Raw genomic sequence first — 24,034 nt, forward strand, 5'->3', positions numbered from 1 at the left:
ATGTAAAAAACACTGAACTAACCCTTTAAAACTACAGTCCCTTTTGGAGCAAGTCAAAATATAGGCACCAGTTACATTCAGCAATAATAAACTATCTTAGTGCAGCATTTGTTCTTGTCAGGTGAAAATTCACTACCTGTCAGAATCAAGAACTCGCTGCAGCGTGGGATCAACGTGGGATTTTAAAACGGGCCGACACAGTGAACTCCACATGGACTCAAACACCACAGTAGCCAGATTCATATTGAAACATATCAGCTTGTCAGGAACCAATTTTATTAATATCATTAATAATGTGTCATCAGCATCATCAATGAAATGAGTTAGTCTGTTTAAAGCAGAATCAAGTGTGCATTCATTGCCCTTCTTTTCTTGATGAACACGTCAGTTCCACAAAGCGAGGAAGAAAAAGGAAGAAGGGGAGGGGGGTAGGGGGATGGGGGGTTCAAAGAGGGCAGGGACTGCAGTGAAGGAGGAAACGCAGGGAAAACGACGTCTGGCGGAGCAGGAATCTCCCCCTTCACTGGGATATGATTGGTTTTTCCCTTGTGCAAGAATGACAACAAAAAAAATCAAAACGAAAGAAATTCAAAATGGTGCTCTAAAAACAAAGATGAGAGGAAGAGGGGGATTGCTTGCTGGGATGTTGTGTTGGCTGTTGTTGTGTTGTTGTTGTTGTTGTTGTTGGTGGTGGTTGTTTTTTTTGTTTTTTTTGTTCCGTAAAGCCACGTTAGGATTTGATGCAGTCGTCGTCGTCAGAGGTCTGGCTGCTGCTACTGGTTTCGGACTCGGAGCCCTCCTCGACATTCGCCTCCGCCACACTCCTCCAGGGGGTGAAGTGGAGGGTCACACCCCGCGCCCTCGGGAGAGCCCCATTCCTCTGCATGCCGTTCCTCTTCAGCTGGTCAAAGGACACGGACAATTAGTGTGTGAATAAAGCAGAGATTAAAGGGATAGTTCGGATTTTTTAAAGTGGGGTTGTGAGACACAAACATTTTGCTGCTGCCCCTGTTGATACCAGTGCGCTGCTTATCTTCCTGACTATATGACAGTTATTGGCTCCTCAATTTCAGCGGTGAGAGCAGCACATATGTCACCATGACCGCATGCCTCATACCAACACATACAAGTCAAGGAGAGAATGATAAGACAGACTTGATGAATTTTGCACCCTCAAATTAATTGTTTTCAATGTTGACTCATGGCAGGCGCACTCAAAACGCCAGAGCGCCCTCACAGCCCAAGATAAACCGAATTCAACTTTTGTAACGCAGCAGCACGCACCGTGTCATGAAAAAGGAACAACCAATCACAGCCAACAGATATCTTTCCCTTCTGTAAATATTCAGTCTGATAAATACAGAAAAGTATAAAAGATAAAATCATGTGTAGACCTTTTTTACTGCCTTTACTTTTAAGCTCATATCACAGTCATTATAAAGGCTACATACACATGCTGTATCTTATTTTTTAGGACAATCTGGGCTAACCAGATTTGCCACCATTACATGTCCTCCTATGTGCCTGTATTTTATATTAATTTCTATATCAATGAAAAAAACAAATCCGTGTGCCTAAATTCTTACATTTTTACATGTATCTCAGCACAGCAAGTTGGAAGTTGACATATTCTGCCATATATGAAGAGGGGAGACTCTCTGGAATCTGGCAATATAAGAACCATGATGGTGGGACATTCTGTCACTTCACAGCTGTCCAAAACATGTGGTTTGTGCCAGGTGGACATGATAGCCAGTATTTTTTCATTATTGCAAGGAATTCCATTGACTCATTCACAAGTCAAAAATGTGTTTTATCTGAAAGAAACATGCAATATTTACATCTGAGAGAAAAGAAAAATAGTAATATTATTCCTCTCTATATGAAGTGAAGATCTGTATAATCGTCAGGTTTTTATTTTGTAGACGCTTGATCTGTAGTTATAGCGTGATAGGATGACAGCACAATGATGTATTTGGTATCATTGGAAAGCTCCGGCCCTGCGCTTTCATGCGATATGCGTGGCATTTCTGTGTGACCCTGCATTCGCGAGTAATCCATCCAAGAGTAATGTGTGTGCAAAGCTGTATGAAAGCTTTGTTATACATAATACCGACAAGTGGTGGGTCTTGTCGGAAAGCTACGGTTCTGCTGTTTCACGTGATATGCGTGGCTTCTCGCTATGACGCACGGTTGCGGAGAAAATCAATAGAGAAGAACAGGTGTGAATTTGGACACACTTGGCATTGTTTGGGCCCATAGGCCCATCCCTCTCCCCTGGAAGAACCCTCATTCACCAAGCTGGACTCAGTGGTTGAGGGAAGTGATGCAACATCTCAAACTTGGGAAATGAAGATTCACATTAAATGGCTCTTCTGATAAATTTATGAGAATTTGAAGTCAATTTATGGAATATATAAAAGCTAGAATCTAAACTCCCACTTTATTGATAACTCTTTGTGAAGTAAGTCAGATTTACTTCTTATTTTACATCTTCTTGTAGCCGATCTTAATAGGAAAGGCCCTGATATTACAGTACACTAAAAAGTGTTTCTGAAAACACTGAAAAATAGGCAATGCAGTAACAGAATCTTGATTCATATTAGATCAGCGCTGCCTTGTTTGACAGTTTGACCGCAGTTCACAAGCAGTGATTGCATGATTGACAGCTCTGTTAGAGACTCTGCGGCCCTGACTGGTTGTTTTCGTTCTTGTGATGTAAGGCCATTAGAAATTCTTCAGGGCAATAGAGTAGGCAGGAGGGTTTTTTCAGATTATATCTCATTTAATGCTGTCAATATTATAAATAATATTATACAGTGACAGTTTCAGCAAATATGACAAGTTGTTTTTTTAATTAAAGTTACTAACTACAGCTTTAAGTACAGAAACAGACATAAGGCACTTCAGCTTTATTGCCTAAGTGTTCACCTGTTCAGTTTTAGTCTGAAACTCTCTCAGTTCATCCTCCGTCAGAGGCAGGAAGTTGTCATCATTTTCTGGATACTCCTGCCAGCCCATGGCCTTCAGCAACCTGGAAAAGTACAGCAATTTCCTGCTTAATTGATTGTTGTGAGAGAGAGAGTGTGTGTGTGTCTGTCAGTGTACAAGGCTGTTAGCAGCGTCCTACCTGTGCTCTGCCTCCAGGGAGCTGGACAGGTGTTCGGTGTCTGAATCACTGAGGGAGTAGGACAGACCGTTCTCGTGGCAGACTTCCTCGCTGTAGGCTTTGGGCTCTGGGGTGCTGCTTTCACCCTGAGAATATTCACACAGAAACACACTTGAAAAAACTCCTCCTACTGCCAACAGTCTGACACATAGTCAAAAGCAGAGCAAAGTAATAAAATAAAGCCAAAATGTCTGTGTATTTTTGGATTTTTAAAAATATATTTAGCTGTTTAATTTAGCACTTTATCGGAGTTTAATGTATGAACTGTCCTTTACATGCAGACAAAAAGTGTGGCCCTCTGTTTGGGACTGTGACATTATGGAAATCAAAAATTGGATTCCACTTGCAGAGAATTACCAGGTCACATTTTCTTAACTCTGTCATCACCTGTAACTACTGCGCTGTCCTGCGTGATGGTGTATGAAACTTAAACCAAACTGCTGCCTACCTCTCCCGACGTTCCCGGGCTGCTGCTTGTCGTCAGCTCTCCAGTGCCCTCGTCCTTCAGAGCTCGCAGGAACTCACTCTTGCGGTCCGGACCACGCCGCATCAGCTTCAGCCTCGACGGGGCAATGTCTATGGGAGGAGTCGTGCTGGAAGGGTGCTGCGGGTGTGACGGTGCCACAGGAGGGGAAAGAGGGAGCAGGAGAAGAAGAAAAGAAAAACAAGCACGTTAATGTAATTCTTTTTTTTTTTTTTTTTTAACTTAGACACTAGTTTATCAGCTATGACATCTATTTGAACAGTAAGATTTTCAGAGGAGGAAGTAGAGCCAAATCCCCCCCCCCCCCCCCCCTTTTTTTTTTTTTTAATATGCAGCTGCACAACAGTTACACATCCAAAACACCAGTATGCAGCGGGGTTTCTGTGAAGTGCCATAAGGTTTAGTTGATTTAAAACACACATTAAACATGGCTTAATAGCGACAGTTTCAAACACACACTTCACTATAACTCGCAGCATTCACACACAAAGCACTTGTCTTTATCTTGACACATTTTCCCCACAAATACAACATGCTAATGTTTTTAGCACAAGCCTATGGCATTTTACATTGTATAAATTAGCCTAGCAGCTGGCAGACTTTTCCTCTACTCATATGAAGCCATCCCACTGAGCAAGCAACGTCTGTGGACGTCCAAGTCTAGTTGATATCATGTCCACAGACGTGATATCAACTAGACTTGGACGTCCACAGACGTTGCTTGCTCAGTGGGCAGCAACAACAGCAACATTTAACAAAGGTAACGTTACAAAATTTTGGCTCCATTACAGCTCACAAAGTTCACTGACAAAACATCTGTCTTATACTAAACACATTTTCTAAACAAATATAACATGCTAACATTATTAGCGCAAGCCTATGGCATTTTACATTGTATAAATTAGCCTAGCGAATAGCGGGGATTTGCTCTACTCAAATGAAGCCAGGATAAATCACACACAAGACTTAAAATGCTATTTTTGTGGAGGCTTTATTGTCTTCACAATTTATTGTTTATCTGTGAAATTAAAGTAAATGAAGCTTTGTTTCCACTGAGGGAAATGGTTTCAGCTTACAAAAATAAACAGGAGGTCTGTATCGCTGCAAAGCGTAGTTGCATTTCTGGGGAGGTGCACGTCAAGCAACAGCTCTGAGCTGGAGAACTTGTGAGTGAGTGAGTGAGTGAGTGAGTGAGTGGGGTTGAGCTGTGTGGAGAGTGTGAGAGAGGAGAGATGCGCACTGGTATATGTGATGTAACACAACTTGACCCTATATTGATATAAACGGTTGCTTGAAAATATGTCGACATATCAGACATAGTCATGATATCGCCCAGCCCTATGCTGTAATAAGACATTTTGGACCAAACTGTAGTTGCAGACATGTTCAGTGTTGCTGTCTGTTCAGAGTTTATGACCACAGATAACATTTTACGACACTGGACAGAAGACAGCACTTTGACTGCTGCAAAGGAAAACTTCATGTGCACATATGAGAAAGCATCTCAGTCACAAACCACACTAACACATAATTACTATGGTTAGATAAAACCTGTCATTTACTCACACAGTCACGCATGCAGCCGTAAGAGCTACACTGGAGTTTTACGTGTCTGCTTGCTGTGCAGTTTTACATGTCAGCAGGGAGTCTGAGCACACTGCATCATGTTGGGGTTGGAAAATCCCTGAATGAGGTCATTTATCCGTCCTTTCCCTACTGTCTGTCCTCACCTCTTTCGGGGTGTTGTGCTGTGGTGCACTGACTGGGGTGCTGGGTTTGGCTGCAGAGACGGGGCTGGTGAAGACTGAATCTCGGCCTGGCATGTGGAGGCCAGACTTAGTGATCTCTCTACCACCGGATTTCCACTGGGTGCTCTGGAAGAGAGGACGAATCATGAGTCACAAACAGAGAAACGGTTTCCATCACAGTATAGCACCTACATAACTGGTACTGACATGAAGCATGCAAGACTCATCTATGTTAAAGGAAACCTTGGTAGTTTTTGTGTCTGATGGGAACGACATTTTTTGAAATTGGTCTAGTATCGAGCAGGAAGGCTGCAGCCGGCAGCTACGAAACAGTCTGGAATGTAATCTTTGGGGCATCTGGCACCGTCATGTAGGTCCACTGTTTGTTTTAGCCTCTGACAGGCTCTGATTGTTATCTTAAGTGTCTGAAATTATCACAGAAATGATCCCCACAGATAAATAAACTCATTCTCATTCTTAAGTCCTACAAGTTGAGTTGTTGCAGGAAGACAACAACAAAGAGACCTGATTAACAGAAAGGCAAGGTTTCTCACACATTCATTTATTTGTGGTGGCCAACCAAAATATCAGCATGTGCTGCCACATTTTGATTTACAATTTCTGGAGCTGGATCGTCATTCTGAGCGCTGCTGGAATACACATACAGTATGGTTATTTAAAGCCCTACACTCTCAGCGTGCATTGTGTACTCTGGGCACAGACGGAGCAGCAGAACGCAAGGTGAAGTAAAAGTAAAACTTAAACACTCATGAATTCATATAGAAATAGAGTGCTTTACTTCTTAGAACAACAGCACTTTCATTTTAGCACTAGCCATCGATTCTCCAATCTAATTTTGATGAAACCAGCTGCGTTCCTATGGAAACTGCTCACCCCGCAGTCCAGCACTACGGCAAAAAGTTTGCTCCTATAATCCATCAATCTGATCAGCTCTGATTGGCCCAATCATGAAGTGACTGAATGATGAATTCTCCAACCTGAGACTCTAACTCATCAAACTGCTGCTGAGGAAAAAAAAAACTTCACCAGAGTTGAAACTGTGTTGCCTTCACAAACGCAAAAAACCTTCAAATTCACAGAGGGGACACAGAATGATCACAGAGAGACACAATTACAAAAAACGTTATTCCCATTACATAGACACAAAAACCTGTGAAATATGGGTCCAGGCTGAGAAATACAGAAGGTTGACTTCGATAAAAAAATGCACAAAGCACAGCAAGACGTACTTTGGTGGGGGCCACGGCAGGCTTTGGGACCAGGTTCTTGTAGACGCTGGAGCCTGCGATGGGAGTTTTGCTGCCGTTGGTGGGCAAGGCGCCAGCAGTGGCAAACCCCGCAGAGAAGGCTGTGCTGGGGTCCTCCTTGGAAACCTTCTTGATAACCAGCATTTTGGACACCATCTGTTTGCCACTCGGGGGGTTTTCTGGAACATAGTCAGTGATGAAATGTTACAAAGCTGTAAATTTGAATTTCTACAGCCAGAATTCCACTGACTAAAGGCCTTTACACACCAAATACATATTTTTCATCCCAAATTGTTGAACGTTTAAGAATAAATATGACCTCAGGTTGCGTCAAACTCGTTTATACACTGACCCCGAAACTTCATTCATCATTTAAGTCGCAAACAAGTTCAATTTTCTGTATTATGTGAGAGCTTTTTGAAGTGGTGAAGAAAATGGGGCATAACCTGCAAGGCACATACATCTGCACCAAGAGAGGAACAGGGCAGAAGTGGACAGCAGGCCAGCAAGAAAAAGTCAATTCAAGTAAAGTTAATTCCATTTATATAGAGCCAAATCATAACAAGAGTGATCTCAGGACATTTTTCATACAGAGCACGTCTAGACCATTAAAAAAAGAAGTGGAAAAATATAAAAAGCAATGTCCATCCACCCATCCATTTTCACCCGCTTATCAAAGTTTGGGTCGTGGGGGCAGCAGGCCGAGCAAAGTACTTCCGACATCCCTCTTTCAAGCAACGCCTTCCAGCTCCTCCTGGGGGACCCCAAGGTGTTCCCAAGCCAGATGAGATATGTAATCCCTCCAGCAAGTTCAAGGTTTGCCCTGGGGCCTCCTACCAGTGGGACGTATTTAGAACACCTCCGGGGTTAGGTGCCCAGGAGGTGTTCTGATCAGATGCCCAAACCACCTCAACTGACCCCTTTTGACGCGAAGGAACAGCAGCTCTACTCTGAGCTCCCTCCGGATGTCCGAGCTCCTTACCCTATCTCTAAGGCTGAGTCCAGCCACCCCGACCCAAAAGCAATGTCCTTTTTGAAATCTTCTATGACAAAGAGAAGGTAACGTTCAGCAGAACAGCATTAATGACCCTTACAGCAGAGTGCAAATTATCAGCCACACAGTTTCGCTTTATAACTCAGGTAGTTGCAATACCAAATGCAAGACGCCAGCACAGAGTACTGACAACCAGGGAAGTAACTCTAGTGAAAAGAAGTGAGGTGGCAAATGTGTCTTAACATTTTGCCTCATGCTGTTAATTTTTACAACAAATAGAACAATAAAATGCAGGCGAAAATTACTGACTTGGTGTGCAACGGCCTTAAATCTCAACTAAAACAAAACAAAAATGTGACTTTAAAATCAACAACAATCTTCAGTAAGCAACAAACTGAATTTAAAAGTCTCGTCAAAACTAACACTGTTACAAAGTTGAGGATGAGAAACTATTAAACAGAGCCTAAACTTTTTAAACCATCTCTTGTATATTCAAGAATTTAAATCCAGTCCTGACTGGGAGCTCTTACCCCACACTCCAGCATGGGGAGCCACTGCTCGCATCTGAGTCCCAGGCTTTCCAGTTGTTTCAGGGTTGAGGGAAGGCTGAAGAGACAAAACACTTGCAATAAATACCTTGGCATTCAAATTTTGTATTTTCAGGTTGTGCTAACATCAAAGAATCTGAGTGTGTTGTTGCTGATGGGATGAAGTCTGATGTGTCAGTGACCGGAAAGTCTTGATGCATAAAACTCATGATAGATTTTGTATCAGGAGGTAAATATGGGGAGAAAATGTAAAATGAAAATGTGTGTCAATTGCTTTGCTTATCTTAGGTCAGGCGTGAACAACCACTGTTTCCCTAAAATCACAGCCTATATTCAGAGCTGACTGAACCCTCTTTATTAAACGATCCAAACCGCTTTGTCATTGAAGAACTATGTTGAGGTCAGCGGCGTGCTTTAGAAAAACCCAGTGAAGGTTATCTACTCACAAAGTCCTCTTCCACAAATTTCAGCTTGTCGTCCTTGCCGTCTTTGCGTTCCTCGTTGGGGAACTTGTCCTGGTACGAGGTGCCCTTGCGGGGATGAAAGTTGCCATTGCGCTGCCGGTGCCCCGCCTGCCTGTCCCTGTCGCCTCCTACCCGCTTGGGGTGGCGTCCCTGGTGGTGGTGGCCGTCCTGGGGACCCCGCGGCACTCCATGCCAGCTGGGTGTTTCCTTCCAACAGGAGCCCCCCGCCAGCCCACCGTGCCCTCCTTTGGCCACCCCAGAGTCCACAGAGTCATGCCTCAGAAGCAGAGAGGGCTGCTGCCATCCGTCACCTGGAGAGAGAACAAATGTAGAGGGTGTATAAGAACAATGTCATTATGCTTTAGTAAGTGCTGAATACCAGTGATGTGTGGCTTTGACAGAAAGACGATAAAGGTTTCTCTTCTGATATAACATCCAAACAACTTTAATCTTTGTCAGTGCTGAACGTTGATCACTAACTTGGACTATGAGCTGATGAAATCAAAGCAAATCAATAATTCTGTCATCAGTTAGTTACTAAATGCAATGCTCAACATTAGCAGCTGCCAGGTTGCAAGAGTTTTAAGAAATTGGCAACCACTTCTTGGCTTCAATGGCAACTACTTTTTGACATCTTAAAAAAATACAGATAGCACACTAAACGAGCAACCCCAAATACTTTCCAGCTCCTCCTGGGGGACTCCGAGGCGTTCCCAGGCCAGATGAGATATGTAATTCCTCCAGCATGGTCTGGGTCTGCCCCAGGGCCTCCTACCAGTGGGACGTGCCTGAAACACCTCTCACAGGAGGCATCCTGATCAGATGCCCAAACCACCTCAACTGACCCCTTTCGACAAGAAGGAGCAGCGGCTCTACTCTGAGCTCCCTCAGGATGTCCGAGCTCCTCACCCTATCTCTAAGGCTGAGCCCAGACACCCCACAGAGGAAACTCAATTCAGCCGCTTGTATCTGTGATCTCATTCTTTCGGTCACTACCCAGAGCTCATGACTCTGATGAATATGACCCTGTTTGTCACGCTTGACTAATTTTTTTTTTCTTGTCCATTTTATTGGCAGATAAGAAGATGATGTTGTTCCCAAGGACATCCCCTTATAAATGCACCTATCTAAAGACTTGCTCTGTGTATTTAATCATTGAAAATTAATGAGATTTAAAAGCTATCAAATACATCTTATTATCATTAAAAAAATGACAATTAAAATGATGAGTTATCATAGATTAGGGCAGCATTTTTATGGCTCTGTCCGTCAAAATTACTGTCTACAGGGTGCAGAGACAAATAATGAGTCAACAGATTGTCAACTTCCTGCAATAAAACACACCAGCAGTTACTGCTAGAAGATACTAGGATTGAGATCTTCACAGTAGTTACTGTCTCAGAAAATATCACGTTCTATGGTGTAATGGTACACAGTATTACACAGTCAGTTATCAGTCAAAATCACCCTTAAAGGAATGAAAGCAGAAGGGTTCTTTTGGTTAAACAAACACTTTGAGTGAAACGTGGCACCATTTTTTTTTAAAATCAAAGGACGTGTTAAAAGTCACACAGGAAGTCCAAGGGAAAAGGAGATGTGAGCACACAGATGAGGCTCTCTGTCCAGTTGCTTTTCTTTGTTTTCCCAATACTGATGGTATAATGACCGTCAATTTTCGTACCACAGTATACAGTTTCATAGCACACAGCTGCAACCCTAGAAGAGACCTTTCCAATTCAACATGTCTGACTGACACTGCACACCAAACGCAAGTAGAGACACATAAAGCTGCCTTTCTGCATGGCAATGGCAACGTGAGGTGAGGGACACAGTGAGACACCCCTGAGACTGTGGGACAAATCAGTGAAGAACCTGCCAAACAGGAAGTTTAACTAACTCAAGATTCCTCCTTGGACACGGGAGTGAATTTAGCCACTGCACCTGAACGCATCCTGGTGTTATAACTGTTTATCACCACAACAAAACCCTTCATGCAGAGCAACAACACTGCGGAAACTGAGACGCCACACAACTGAATGGAAACACGAGATTTCACCAAACACAGCAGCTCACTGGATCTCAGTTTCAGGAGGACATGAACAACAACAAACTGGCACCACATTTCTTAGCTCACACAATGGAGCATACACATCAGCAGAGCAACACTGTGTACGTGCAGTGTACAGACGCTGATTTGTACACCGGTGACGCCAAATAATCCAGAGAGAACGGACAGATGGTTGGAATAAGTGTGAGCACAGGAGGCGATACATGTCATGTAAACGGAAGCCTCAAAAGGAGACAGGGCTCCAACGCCACCTGTCTGCTGCTTGCAACTCTGCTGCAGCACCTCTGTCTTCGAAGCAGGTGGCCTCAATTATGTCCTTTTCCACTACAGGGACCCCAATTATATCCACTTTCAGCAGAGGTTTGCTGCTCGCCATCATCTTCAATTTCACACGATAAAAGTCCAGCATAAATATTTTAATAGAACGTCACATAACTCATTTTTTAGAGACATATCCAGCATTATCCTCATACTGAAAGCTTCATAAAAGGCTCCTTTTAGCAGATAAAAGCCATTTTATTATCTCCTAATTCTGCTTGTGTAATCACAACTAACTGTGACCAGCTCTGACAAAAAACTGAGTGTTCAACTCTGGCATTTGTCTTCATCATCAAACGCCTCAGGAGGTGGTTTAGATGCATTCTAGCCCAGGGGTGTCATTTTAGTTCACGGGCCACATACAGCCCGATCTGATCTCAAGTGGGCCGGACGAGTAAAACCATTGCATAATCACCTATAAATAACAACACCTCCAAACTTTTCCCTTTTCTTTTAGAGAAGATGAGTACAAGAAAACGTTCATCCATTTACAAAGCAGGAGATGAACAGGATGAAATGTATTTTGAGAAAAAGGAGTGCAATTTCAACAATATGTCTCAGTTTTTCCACATTCAGTCAGTCAACCACTCACTGTCATTACATGTGCATTTATCCATACATTTCCACTCTTGTATTATAATGCTGGCGTCACCACACCAAACTGAGGTGGAAGCTATTGAGGAAGCAGCTGAAGTCATCCCCTGTCTTACAAACCATTTACAGATCTTAAGTTTTGACAGTGCTTTAGTGACAGCGTTCCACCATTATTGTTTTAAAATACAAGTCAGATACAGACAGATTATATTTTGCACATTGTTCAATATCTTTAAAATATGACCACAATATGTATTCATTGTTTTTTGAGAGCTGTATCTTGGTCAGAGAGGAAGAGCCTATTAGGCAGGGTACTCGAAAAACTATCCAGATATACTCTGAGCGACATTAAGATTCAGGGAGCCTATTAAGCCACTCATCAAGCCGAAGGAAGGCTTGCTGTTGCTCTGAAAATAGGTCTGAGGTGCACAAAGTTTCACAAAAATAGAGCCTGGGTGAGCAGTTTTCCTGCAAGCAATGAGTCGATTAGCCTGTTTCCTGGCGGACGGGGCAGGTTATCTTCACTGGGAAAAACTGAGACAATCTGATGTTTGCTTTTTAATTGCTGTTAAGCCTAGTTCACATTACACAGTTTTCACCGCGATTTTGACGTGGCAGAGGATCTTGAGAGCCACCTTGGGTCGGAGGTGAGTCGGCAGATAGTCTGCCACAATGAGTCCTCATGTGTGAACAAGCCTACGAGCAAGCCCCCCCACCCCTCTGCGACTGGGACTGGATATCTGGCATGCTAGAAAACTGGAGAAGTCTGACACGACTGACACAGAACATCAGCCAATGAGAAGCAGGATACATCCAACGTCAGTACGCAGGAGGACGGAGGAAATGTGAGGAGAACAAGCTGCAGGGTTTTCACTTGCCAGATCATATTAGCCGCGACTTTGGGCTTGTTTTGAAAGTGGAGTTGCTTATTTGGGCTTGCTCTCTAAACATCACCTTCCTCTGTATATATCCATCTAGTAAGTTATTTAAACGCATGACAGTCGCTTCTTTTGGGCTTGTTTACATAGCCCTGGTTGCTTGTTTCTCTCCCAAGATCTGGCAAAACTGACAAGCCGGCAAGCGACAACAACAATGGCGGTGTCCACAGGATCACGGGGAGCGCGTTGTATTTGGACCCAGGCCCTGGAGGCAAATCTGATTCAACAATGGGAAGAATATCCATGCCTTTACTGTGTGTCGTCTCCAAGTTTGGTGACATGACCGCATTATCTGGGGCTCTGTCAGCAAGGGTTTGGTGGAGAAATCTTGTGGTGTGCACACACAGGTCGTAATGCAGTTGGTGAGACTCCCGATGACAGAGACACACGTCGCCAGGTATGAACACTCAAAAGATTACGGTAGTCTCCGCGACGCAAAATCAGGGTGAATGTGAACTAGCCTTTATTCGCATCTTGTCTAGTTAGGAAGAGGTGTTTGTCTTCACAAGTGCATTGATAATAGGTGTGTAAAGTCATTCGTTGGGAGCGGGAAAATGTCTGTCTAGCTCAATGGTACTCAGACGGTGTGCTGTGATGCTAATCCAGGTGTGCCGTGGGATTTTGTGATAACCACACAATATTAATACAATAGTCAACTGGGCCTACACAAAAAGTTATGCATTATTAACTGCCTGTATCAGTATGATGTGCGCACCTATTTCCTGATGAAGAGGCAAACTCTAGCTTTAATTAATTTAATTTAATTTAAAAAAACCTTCACGGGGAACCTATTTGTTGCTGTTTGTGCGTAGGAATTTTAAGTGTGTGAAACATCAAAAGCCCTGATTGGCAGCCGTGAGATGGACAATGGATCGCTTTATTGTACGTAGCAAATTACAACAAAGCACCAGTGAAGGCGACCTACCACTGAAAGCATGAGTAGCAGACAGTAGATAGTGTAACAGTATCTTATTTTTATTGTCTTATGTCGTGATAAGAGTGATAACACACACTGTAGAAGCTATTGTGCACAGATATAAATACAGGTGTGCCTTGAGATTTTGGCTTGACCATTGGCATGTCTCGGGCACAAAGAGATTGAAAACCTCTGCTCTGGCTGATAGTAGGGATGGGCATTTTTAGAACTTTCCATATTTGAGTACTCGCATCAAATTATCATCGAGGGACTCACCCCCCCAAAAATAAATATAAATATTTACAAACATCACTCTTATGTCATCATTCTGCCTGTAAGATCAAGTGGTCTGACTGAAAATGTGGATTGTTACCTGCAGCTGCACAGATATATCAGCTTTGCTAAATGGATCTGGACAGAAGTTACATTACTACATCCCACAAGATATTAAAGGTTGACCTGGAGGTGCATAAAGTTGCCAAGATGAACTGCAATCAATTTTTTGGTCTGGCCTTAAGAGTTAAATATGTGTACTTAGGTGTAAATTAAAGTGTCTTAAATCTCATCTGGATATTCTGGTTTGTGAATCAAAAGATAAACCTAAAGCCACGACACACCGGTTGTCCACCCCCACGGTGTTTCCAGTTGTTGTCTGATTAGACCTGAGGACTGTGTTGATATGTACTAACTTCACTTTACTGACATCTCCCTCATCTCTCTGTTGGTTTTGTTGCACATGACGGGTGGGACACCTTACACTGTTTTCATTCTTATTCGTCCATATAGTTTGGTGACATCGCACAACTCCCAACAAAGCTTTTAATATTTCTTTAGCGATGATTTCGTGACACTGCGCTGCACTAGAGTTAGAAGATTCAGCTACTAAAGTCATCATGGTTTTATCCTTTGTGCTCATACAGCTGCTGTCCTTTACACAGTTAAGCCCTGTAATAAGAGCGTCAGGGTGAACAATAAGAGGGCAGCTGTTCTGAGCGGTTACCTGCTGGAGCACGCAGCGAGCCGTTGTTAAAGAAGCCATCAGAGGAGTTGTGGCGGCGGCGGCTCACAGCAGTTCGGCCGTCTCTGTGGTGGTGGGGCTCACCTTGTTTCTCAAGGTTGGCAGCAGGGGACTGGAGGAGGACAGAAAGGGGACAAGGTCAGTCAAAGTGGGACTTATATTGAGATGGTGTGACGACACATAACAGATAACTACAGATGATTTTTCAGGACAATTTTTTTCTTTCCACTTTATCTTTGTCCTTGTGAGGAAACTGAAATTAGGAATCCTCTTCATAGTCCGAGTTCACCTCCGACTCCCTCAGAAAACTTAAATAACTCTGAGTGAAACTGTCAATGTAGGGATCTATTCTTAGGAGTAAGAATAGACATCACAGGAACTGAAAACAATCTTGGAATGCTTTATCATGAGAAATGTGCTGCTGAGGAAGCCAATAAGATCCTAAAGTCGCTGCACTGACACAGCTGTGTGTTTCATAACACAGACTGCAAACGCTCAGTTCCATCTGAATCACATCCTCGTCGTCAGCTGAGGTTCAAAGATCAAACAAGACTGTGTTCTTCAGCCTGGCCCAGTGAGCGTCATCCAAAGGAATTTTTATCACTTCTACAGACGACAGACAGCAGCATGATGTACAGAAAACCTACAGTGGGAGAATACACTGCAGCTCCAACACTGGCAAGCCTATCCAGACTAATCCCTGAAGGCAAATGACACTGAGGTGAAGTCATGTGTCAGCAGGAAAGTGATTGTGCACTTGTTTCTGTCTTGACTCTTGATTTCACAGACAGGCCACATAGCTGGACAACTTCCTGACTCACAGATTACACTGAGCTCTGGACAGGAGAGACACATTCGCAGTTTCAGACGGACAGTCAGACCGCTCAATACCTTTTTTTTTTAAAGACGGACACAAATCAATCCAATCATTCGTCTTCATGTCTTTCAAGAGGCAATTTTTTTCGGTTGTCTATTTATATTTTCATACAATATTCAATCCAAACTAAATGTGGCAGATACAGTTCGGTTCCAGACCCCGAAATTGCAACCACGTCCCAAAATATGCCCAGCAATTAAAATAACTCTGGTGCTGTTTCTGTGAATTGCTGGAGTCAATCCGAGACGTTGTGGGTGAGAATAAAGTTCGGACAGTCTGGGACAACTAAGACATACTGTCAACAGTCTAATCAGTGCTCATGGTATTTAGTTAAACGACCTTATGAGAAATAGAGCTTCCATTATTAGTCTATTAATTAGCAACTATTTTTATCATAAAATAATTGCTTGTCATGTTTGTAAAAGCAAAACAGCCAAACATTTTCTGGTTTCATGCTTCTTAAACATGAGGATTTGATGTCTTTCTTTGTCGTAAATGATAATAAACTCAACAGTTGTAGATTTTTTAAACAGTTGGTCAAATAAAACATAGCATTTGCAGACGTCAACTTGAACTACACAGGGTATGTTTCACTTTATTGACAAAACAATTCATCAAGGAAATAACGGGCAGACTGATCATTACTTGCAGCCATAGTGAGAAGCACTAACCAGAGGAAAAACTTGGCTCGCTAATTAATGTTATCCAGTCAGCTTTCCTTGTCTGTTAACAAACATCTGCTGAATGGATAACGCCAGAAAGACTGAGCAGTCAGTCTTCAATAAATCTTCTTTATAGGCTCAAACATTTCTCATAATTATGCACAGTCTCCCCCTTATTTCACTGGTTAGTGTCCATGTTATAATGCTTAACATACTTTGTGCTGTCTGCTTGTTATTTTCCTATATTAAGAAAACACCATAAATTATGTAAGATGTAATATCGATTGCAGAAACTTATTTAACTCGTTACAACTGTTAGACAGAGAACATAGCTTCAGTGTTAAGTTAATCTTGTTTTATTCCTTCTAAAATAAAGTATAAAGCAATAAACCCTCTTATCTTTTTGGTCTTGTCACTGTCTCACAGGAATTTCTCTGTCCATTTAAGAAGGTATTCTACAGTGTTAATGGCTGATCGCTTTGTGTTTATTTTTTATGTACATCTTTTGCACATTAGGCTACATTAATAAATGACTCTGGTGTGGTGAGTGTGGTTGTCGTAAGCTCAGCACTGCTGCCTGTCTCTCCTCCGAGCAGCGCAGTAAAACACCATGCACCACAGATGAAAGCAAAACGCAAGACACTCTAACACTGAGCTGAAATGAAACAAGTGCTCATAACTTATGAAAATTACATAAATAAACAGTCTAATAATGCGTCTTGGCAGCTGCAGTAGTGTGCAGTGAGGGGGAGAAACAGAGAGGTTGAGAGATAACTATGGCTTCACTTGTTGCGCTGCTCTGCATGAAAGCTTTGCCACTAAAATCACCTGTTTGACAGCTGACGTTAAACAAAGCAACGGTTAATGCTCTATGTAGCTCAATTTAGACTATTCCCATTAGTTAAAAAATATCTTGACTGGCCCCCGTACTAATCTTTGAGATCAGATTGGGAATCAAATCCTCTGCCACAAAAAATGGTTATAAACTGAATGAATAATGGAATAGTGACAAAAAAAATGCCACTCAGTCCAAGTATCATAATAATAAAAAGATAAATAACTGATAATGTTAATATAAAGGCCAAGCAGGTTGAGTGGGGACAGAGCCTTCTCAGTGGCGGCCCCAAAGCTGTGGAACAGCCTGCCTTTCCAGGTTAGAGCTGCACAGTCTGTTGAGCACTTTAAAACATTACTGAAAACCCATCTTTTCTCCTTTGCATTCAGTCCCAACTAGGCGAGAATCCTTGGCTTTTTCTCTTTTTACTCTTTTATTTCCTTTTTTATTCTAATTTTAGTTTTTTTAAATTGAGCTCTTACGATTTCCTTTGTTTACGATTTCCTTTGTTTTATTTATTATGATATTTGTGTATGATTATTTTATATTTCAATAACTGTACAGCACTTTGGTCACGTCAGCTTTTGGCAAGGCAGCGTTTATTTAACCCTTTGAAACCTGAGCAGATTGGCTTAATTTCTCTCAAAAACATGGTACGAAGGGCAGTGAGCAACGAAGGAAGAAATGACCCAAAACAAAAAAAATTTTTTTTAAAAATTATGAGAAATGAGTAAAAACAAATTAAAAACAATAAAATTAGTTGAGAAAGAAAGAAAGAAAGAAAGGTAAAAACAAAACAAGGCAATGACATGGAAAAAGTGCTTAAAATTTATTTTTAAAACATCTAAAAAATAAATAAAAATTATTGATGTCAGGGTGTCGGTGACTTAGTGGGTAGAGCAGGCGCCCCATATACAAGGCTGTTGCTGCAGCGGCCCAGGTTCGAGTCCAGCCTGTGGCCCTTTGCTGCATGTCATCCCCTTCTCTCTCTCTCCCCCTTTCAAACTTACCTGTCCTGTCCATTAAAGGCAAATGCCCAAAAAAAATATCTTTGAACAAAAAAAAAAAGTGATGTCGCTCCAGGTTTCAAAAGGGTTAAACATAGTCATATTAGAATAACCAAAACCACTAGTCACCCGTGATATAAAATTCATACAGATCTGTCTCCACTCTGAGCACCTAAAATCAGTCCTTCCAGGAATTCGATCTGTAATTTTTCCCTCTTAGAAACACCACTGTATATTGAGTGCTGCTGGGATGGGAAAAAAAAATAATAAAAAAAAATCACAAAACTCCTCCATAAAAAATCCTCTGCCAGAACACTGAGTTGTAATTTGATGTTATTAATATGTTTTCTTTTCTTCCATCAGTCAGTCTGTTTCATGAGCGTACACAATGTCTGGGTGACCCTCTGCTGAACCATGCACCGACTGCGCTGTCAGTGCCCAAGGGTGACTTGTCGCTGAGTACACGCAAACGCACACACTCAGGTGTACAGACACACATTTGCATCAGGTGCTGGAGAAGTGACACTGACAGTTATAATTTCAAGCTCTGTCTGTCTCAATCACCATTTTCTTCCTGTGATCAACTGGCACTCACTCAAATACATACAGCACACACATGCACACACATGCACACATACACATACACACCTTGGCAGGCTGGGGCGTGGAGAAGTTAAGCCAGGCAGGGACAAAGTCATGCTGCGCCATTTAGGTCCAGTGTTTCCGGTCAGTGGATCGAGGCATCAAACCTCATGGCCAGGATCTGACAGAAGAAACAGACAGCAGGAATGACATCTTTTCAAATTCAGCAGACACATAAATCAAATCCCCTCACACACCCATCCATCTTTGATTTCATGTCATTTCTCTCAGGTGTTTGCTCTACCAGCTATTTAGAAATTCACCGCATAAAGGTCTCCCTCAAGAGCCAAAAAGAGTCCTATTCTTAGCAGAAACAACAAAGCTCAACTTGCTGCAGCTGTGCCTGTGAAGCTGATAACTGGTTGACAGCCTGGATGGAAAATATCTTGTGCTGCATAATACAAGTATTATTTTTGCAATGTGTTAATGTGATAAATTTATAAATCTCTTCATGCTCAACTTTCTCATTTTAACTTTAAAACCATTATGTGTACAAGGTGGAAAATTAACACCTGCTCCCCACAAAGTGTTGACTTGTAGAGGACCACGCTACAGCAATTAATTTCACAGCTACTGAGTGCGTGCATGTTTGCAGCGGCCAAGTCGGCCAGGTGAAGCTTTATCATTACCCCAGAGTCTGTGGCTCTGAAGTCCTCTGCCTCCTCTCTCGGTCCGGCTGGGCTCGGTTCCTCAGGCCTGTTGGCACTGATCACAGAGTGTGTGCACTGACAGACGGGGAGTAGCGCGCCGACGACCTCCTCTCCACCTCCTCCAGGACAGCACAGCCCCTTTACGCAGAGGCAGATCCCTTCGTCCAGGGTGAAACACTTGGAGGTGGGTCAAAAGGTCGCAGGAATGATCTGGAATGGCGATCCAGAGAACTGGCTGAGCAGGAAGAAGATTTCAAAGCAGAAGCGCTATGACGGACTGAATCTCCTCTTTGAACCAGATTTCCAAACAGCTCCTGTGTAGGTCACGTCTCTGATGAATTCTGAGTGCTAACGTTTCCAATCCAGGTATTTTTTTTTCCAAGCAGAGTGAATCCTTCACCAATTCATTTGAGCCACCTGCTCTTATTATCAAGACTCAAAAGCTGATTGGACTTTGTGCTGAATGGCAAAAATGATTTGACAGGTGATGTGTCTGAGAGGAAGAGCCAGGTTGTCTTATTATTAATGTACGGAAGCAGTCTGTGAAGGTTGTCCGCCCTGTAACATGGACAGCAGTTTGTGCAGCAGTTCCACTTTGACACCAGATGAGGGGAGACAGACAGGCGATGTCCTGCCACACTGCGTGCCAGTATGTGTTTGCGGCGACTCACCTTTTACCGAATCATTTTAAGATCTACTGAAACGCATGCAGAAAAGAAAAGTTCAGAGACAGTCTTTTATTGGCAATGGAGGTCACTGCTCACCTCATTAAACTGATGAAAAAGACTGTCTGAGTTTGAAGAAAATAATGCTCAAAGGTTCAAAGTCACATGACAATGAAGGAAGTAAAACCCTATGTTACATCGCCGTCATTTTCAGTTTTGGTTAGTGAAATAGAGATGCTGCTGGATGATGCATTATAGTGCCGTTTTTATCTTTATACGTTTTAATATCACATTTGTAAGATGCCCATTTAATTATCTGCAGTTTCCTGATTGAAGCAGATAAAGGATAAAGCTCTGATTTCATAGATATGCAAGCTTAGACGCTAAACAAAAATCTTCCACCAAGTCAAAAGGGTCTTCGTGCCATATGATGCACAAGGGTCCATCAAAAACAATCACAATTGTCCCAAGAGGAAATCCGAAAGAGAGCTCAATCTACTTCTTTGTCTCAGCTGAAAAAAATAGCATGCGTCCAAAATTAGTCAAGCGGGTCTTTCCTTCCCTTCTTTAAGGAGTTTATTTTTTCTCACAGGTGAAGTTTCAGCGGTGCAGTGTTCTGTTTTCTTGCTGAGGGTTCGCTGGTATCTGCACAGGAACACACCGGACCTGCATCACACAAAAAAGAGCCTTGATTTAGGAAAAGCGTTGCAAATCTCCAGGTACAAAAATACATATTTACACTCAGTTGCCAGTTTATTCAGTACACCGAGCTGAACTTAAACAAATTAATACCCAAGTCATGGGGAAAAAAAAGGTTATGAAAATGATTACGTTCAGTTTTTGTTGACACTCAGTAAGTAAGTGTTTATTTGGCCATATGTGTATTTTGGAGGCTGCATTATGTTGTATTAAGTGTTTCTAATATTTAGATAACCCTAAAAATGGGATGGACAAGACTTAAATCAAAATTAGAGCCCCGACCTGACATGGGCCTGTCACAAATACATCAGTATCTGCATCAGTTTTTCAATATGCACCAATATGAAGATTTCTTAAAGGAACATTTAAAGCAGGAACTGATGCTCAGGGTGACTTAGACCACTGTTCACAACCTGGGGGGTCACTCAAGCTTAATGGGGAAGGGTTGTGAGGCCTTCTTGATTTTGAGGTGTGTCAGCAAAGTTTTTCAGACAATATACACTAAGCCTTTATTTCTGCATTTTACTCATTCTGTGCAGAACACTCAATCTAATTTTTATTTTTGAAGTTTAGATTATTATTCAAAATATGAGAGCACAGTGAAGACCTGAACACAAGCTATATTCACAGAGCCTTGGATCTCTGCTAAACAGTACACAGTTAAAACAGCAAAGGAGCTATTAGAACAATGGCCAAGGAAAGGGAGAGGCAACTGCTGTATTTCTCAAAAAAGGAGCTTTTTTGAAGGATGTATGACTGTCAAAATAAAAATAAAAAAATGGCATAATCCAGACACATGACTGTATAAAGATAAAAAGTTCTTAAAAATATTATGAAAACTCATCTCTGAAATATTCACAAGAAATAATCTGCTCAAAATTCATCCAAATAGCTCATTTTACACAAATGTACTCCAGTTATTGTGTTAAATATTTGAGTTAATCCTACAGGTTATCAGTTGTTCTGTACTGTTATTGTTATGCACTGAACATGATATTGAATATCCATAAAGTATGTCACTTAGTCAGGCTTGTCAGTTTACTCAAAGATAGAAAAGGAGTCGGGGACCCCTGATTTACACTTCTCGAAAAATGGTGTTATAGTTGTCTGAAATATCCTACCTGCAAAGCAAAGAGAGGTCATTTGTTCCTATCTAGAACTGGTTGACATTGTATAATGATGTTAAATGTTCTTTGATAAAGTTGTCATTAGGAAAGCAGCCTACTAGGTACCTTTGCTTTGTCATACTGGTGCAAAATTGGCACACAATCCGCATAGTGCAGTGCAAAAAGTCACATTGGTTATCATGAATTTACCCCCTCTAAAACTGGTATGAGTCTCAAAATCCCAAGTTGGTCAGGCACTAATCAAAATATTAGAAAACACTTCTAGTATAATTCCAACGTTGAATACTCAGAGGTAAGAAGGTAGTGCGCACACACAGCTCTGTAAGACAACGCGACAAAGTTGGCTCATCCCAATTTCACTTTATATTCTTGCCATGTCAAACAAATGTGCTCACATTTCGGCCTAATGGCCTTTATCAGAGCATCTGTGGGCATCCAGGGTTTGAACTGTATGAACTTTGGTTTAGCGGCACAAACAAACACTGGGAAGGCACATCCTCTCAAAGATCTAATCTCCAGTATAATACAACATAATGCAACAACACCAAAATAACCATTCAGTTAAACTGACACCTCTCTATAACAGATTTCTTGCAGGTCTGTTGTGTTTGATTTCATCAGCCTAGTAAACTGGTGATTAAGAATACAGAGAAATTCACCTTAAACTGACGTTTCCCTTCATCTCTCTCTACGTGTGTTGCAGCACATAACTGAGGGGGGTGTCAGACATTATGAAAGATGTTCTCCCTTCATTTAATATCATCATTAAACCTCAAAATAGCTTCAAATTCAAGAGACAACTCACGCCTCAAAAGAAGCTGCTTGTGACACTTCAAATACATTTTGAAAGGTATGAGAGAAAAATCATGACTCAGTGATCTCAGAGCCATTTCATGCTGAAAGCTGGCTCTTTTAAAAATTGTGTCGGCTTTGGTAAATGAAATATTTATAACTGTGTAAAAATAACTCGAACACTTTCCTCCTCGGTACTTCTCCCCCAGACTGCTGCGCATCTAAACAGGCCTGGTGGTGAGTGCACTGCTGGATGAAAGTGAGGTTTACAAACCCAGCAGCCATTCTTCAGTTAAGTCCCACACTTGATTCAACCATGCGATATAACAACACATCCTTAAACACCTGGGCAAAATGAAATCCCTGTATGCACCAACTCTGAGCTACCATGGACTCGTTAACGTATTCCCACTGAACTATTACGTAACAGCTCAACATCAATGAGTTTGCCACGGACACGGGCTACAATGTGCAGCACAGACATTTAACGTTGCTCCATTGTGAAACGATACTCAGATAAACAACGGCAACACCATCTTTATTTATGGGGAAGCACCCCGTTTAATAGTATCACACCGTGGAAAACCCACATGTCTACAAACGCTGCAGCAGACCAATTCAACATAGTAACGTTACATGCACGTTTCACCATGCTAACTAGCTGAGTAATGTTATGGATTAAAGTGCATCGGAATAAATTAAGACGCAACGCTGCCGCGGTATAGGCTCAATAGTTAATCGCTAACTAATAACGTTTTCAGATCTGCTCTAACTCTGCTACTAGCTAACTCTGCTTAGTTAACTAAGGTTAACGTTAGCATTTGTTAGCTACTAGCTGGCGTTACCTAGCCAGTTAAGTAACGTTAGCCAACGAATACTGCTAGGTAGTTGAAATGAATTAATGCAGTTAGGGGGCTTAGCAAAGTAAAAACGTATTCAATATGCTCACTGTGGCTTAAACTGTCTATTTAAACAGCTGTCACGTAGATACAATAGAGGTAAACAGACCTGGCTTCGCTGGAACAACACAGTTTCAAAATGGCTACCTTAGCAGCGGCAGCACACATTTATCAGCTTGCTAAGTGCTAGCGAGCTAACTTGCAGTGTTTCATGACGATACCGTGTACCTTCTGCTAAACAACACAGCCTCCGACACAGAATGATTCAAGTATATGCAAAAATCTGAATACATAAAGGAGACTGTACCTGTTTGCGACGATAAACTTCTTTAGAGATACGCTATTGATGTTTGTTTGGGTTTTCTTACCACTGGCGCTGCCACTGAGGGATTCGAACAGCCTCAATGATGCTACGTTCAAGATCTGCCGCGATTATAACTCAAAGGGGTCCCACAGTGTTTTTAAAGTCCACCGCCATTAAATGTCACCATGTATAAATACTTTAATATTCAAACAAAACAACGCGTCCATGCATGGAATTAAGACGTGATATATTTTTTAACATTTTCAAAATATCAGCAGATCACGTAGTTTATAGCACATATAGCGGGGTTTTGTCATCTTGAACATAACTTAATACCTCCCCCGCCAC

The 24,034-nt window shown here is 42.0% G+C and overlaps 1 protein-coding gene across 3 annotated transcripts; it reads right to left on the bottom strand.

Annotated features, from left to right (window-relative positions):
• Positions 1-638: 638 nt before the first annotated feature.
• On the bottom strand, positions 639-23,883 carry gpbp1l1 (GC-rich promoter binding protein 1-like 1). 3 transcript variants are annotated; one of them, XM_049598175.1, is made up of 12 exons: positions 23,751-23,883; positions 19,180-20,531; positions 18,557-18,671; positions 14,510-14,639; positions 8,658-8,986; positions 8,194-8,269; positions 6,652-6,848; positions 5,384-5,527; positions 3,618-3,773; positions 3,131-3,255; positions 2,932-3,034; positions 639-901 (listed from the first exon to the last, which is right to left on the bottom strand). In XM_049598175.1, the coding sequence occupies exons 3-12, from the start codon at positions 18,614-18,616 to the stop codon at positions 731-733; spliced, it is 1,491 nt and encodes a 496-aa protein (XP_049454132.1). In that variant the 5' UTR covers positions 18,617-18,671; positions 19,180-20,531; positions 23,751-23,883; the 3' UTR covers positions 639-730. The 3 variants fall into 3 exon arrangements, with proteins under 3 accessions (XP_049454132.1, XP_049454131.1, XP_049454134.1); XM_049598174.1 differs by having other exon boundaries at positions 23,690-23,835; XM_049598177.1 differs by lacking the exon at positions 23,751-23,883 and adding an exon at positions 23,492-23,540.
• Between the last annotated feature and the right edge of the window lie 151 nt (positions 23,884-24,034).

The sequence above is a fragment of the Epinephelus fuscoguttatus genome, linkage group LG15 (genome assembly GCF_011397635.1).
Source record: "Epinephelus fuscoguttatus linkage group LG15, E.fuscoguttatus.final_Chr_v1".
Taxonomy (NCBI): domain Eukaryota; kingdom Metazoa; phylum Chordata; class Actinopteri; order Perciformes; family Serranidae; genus Epinephelus; species Epinephelus fuscoguttatus.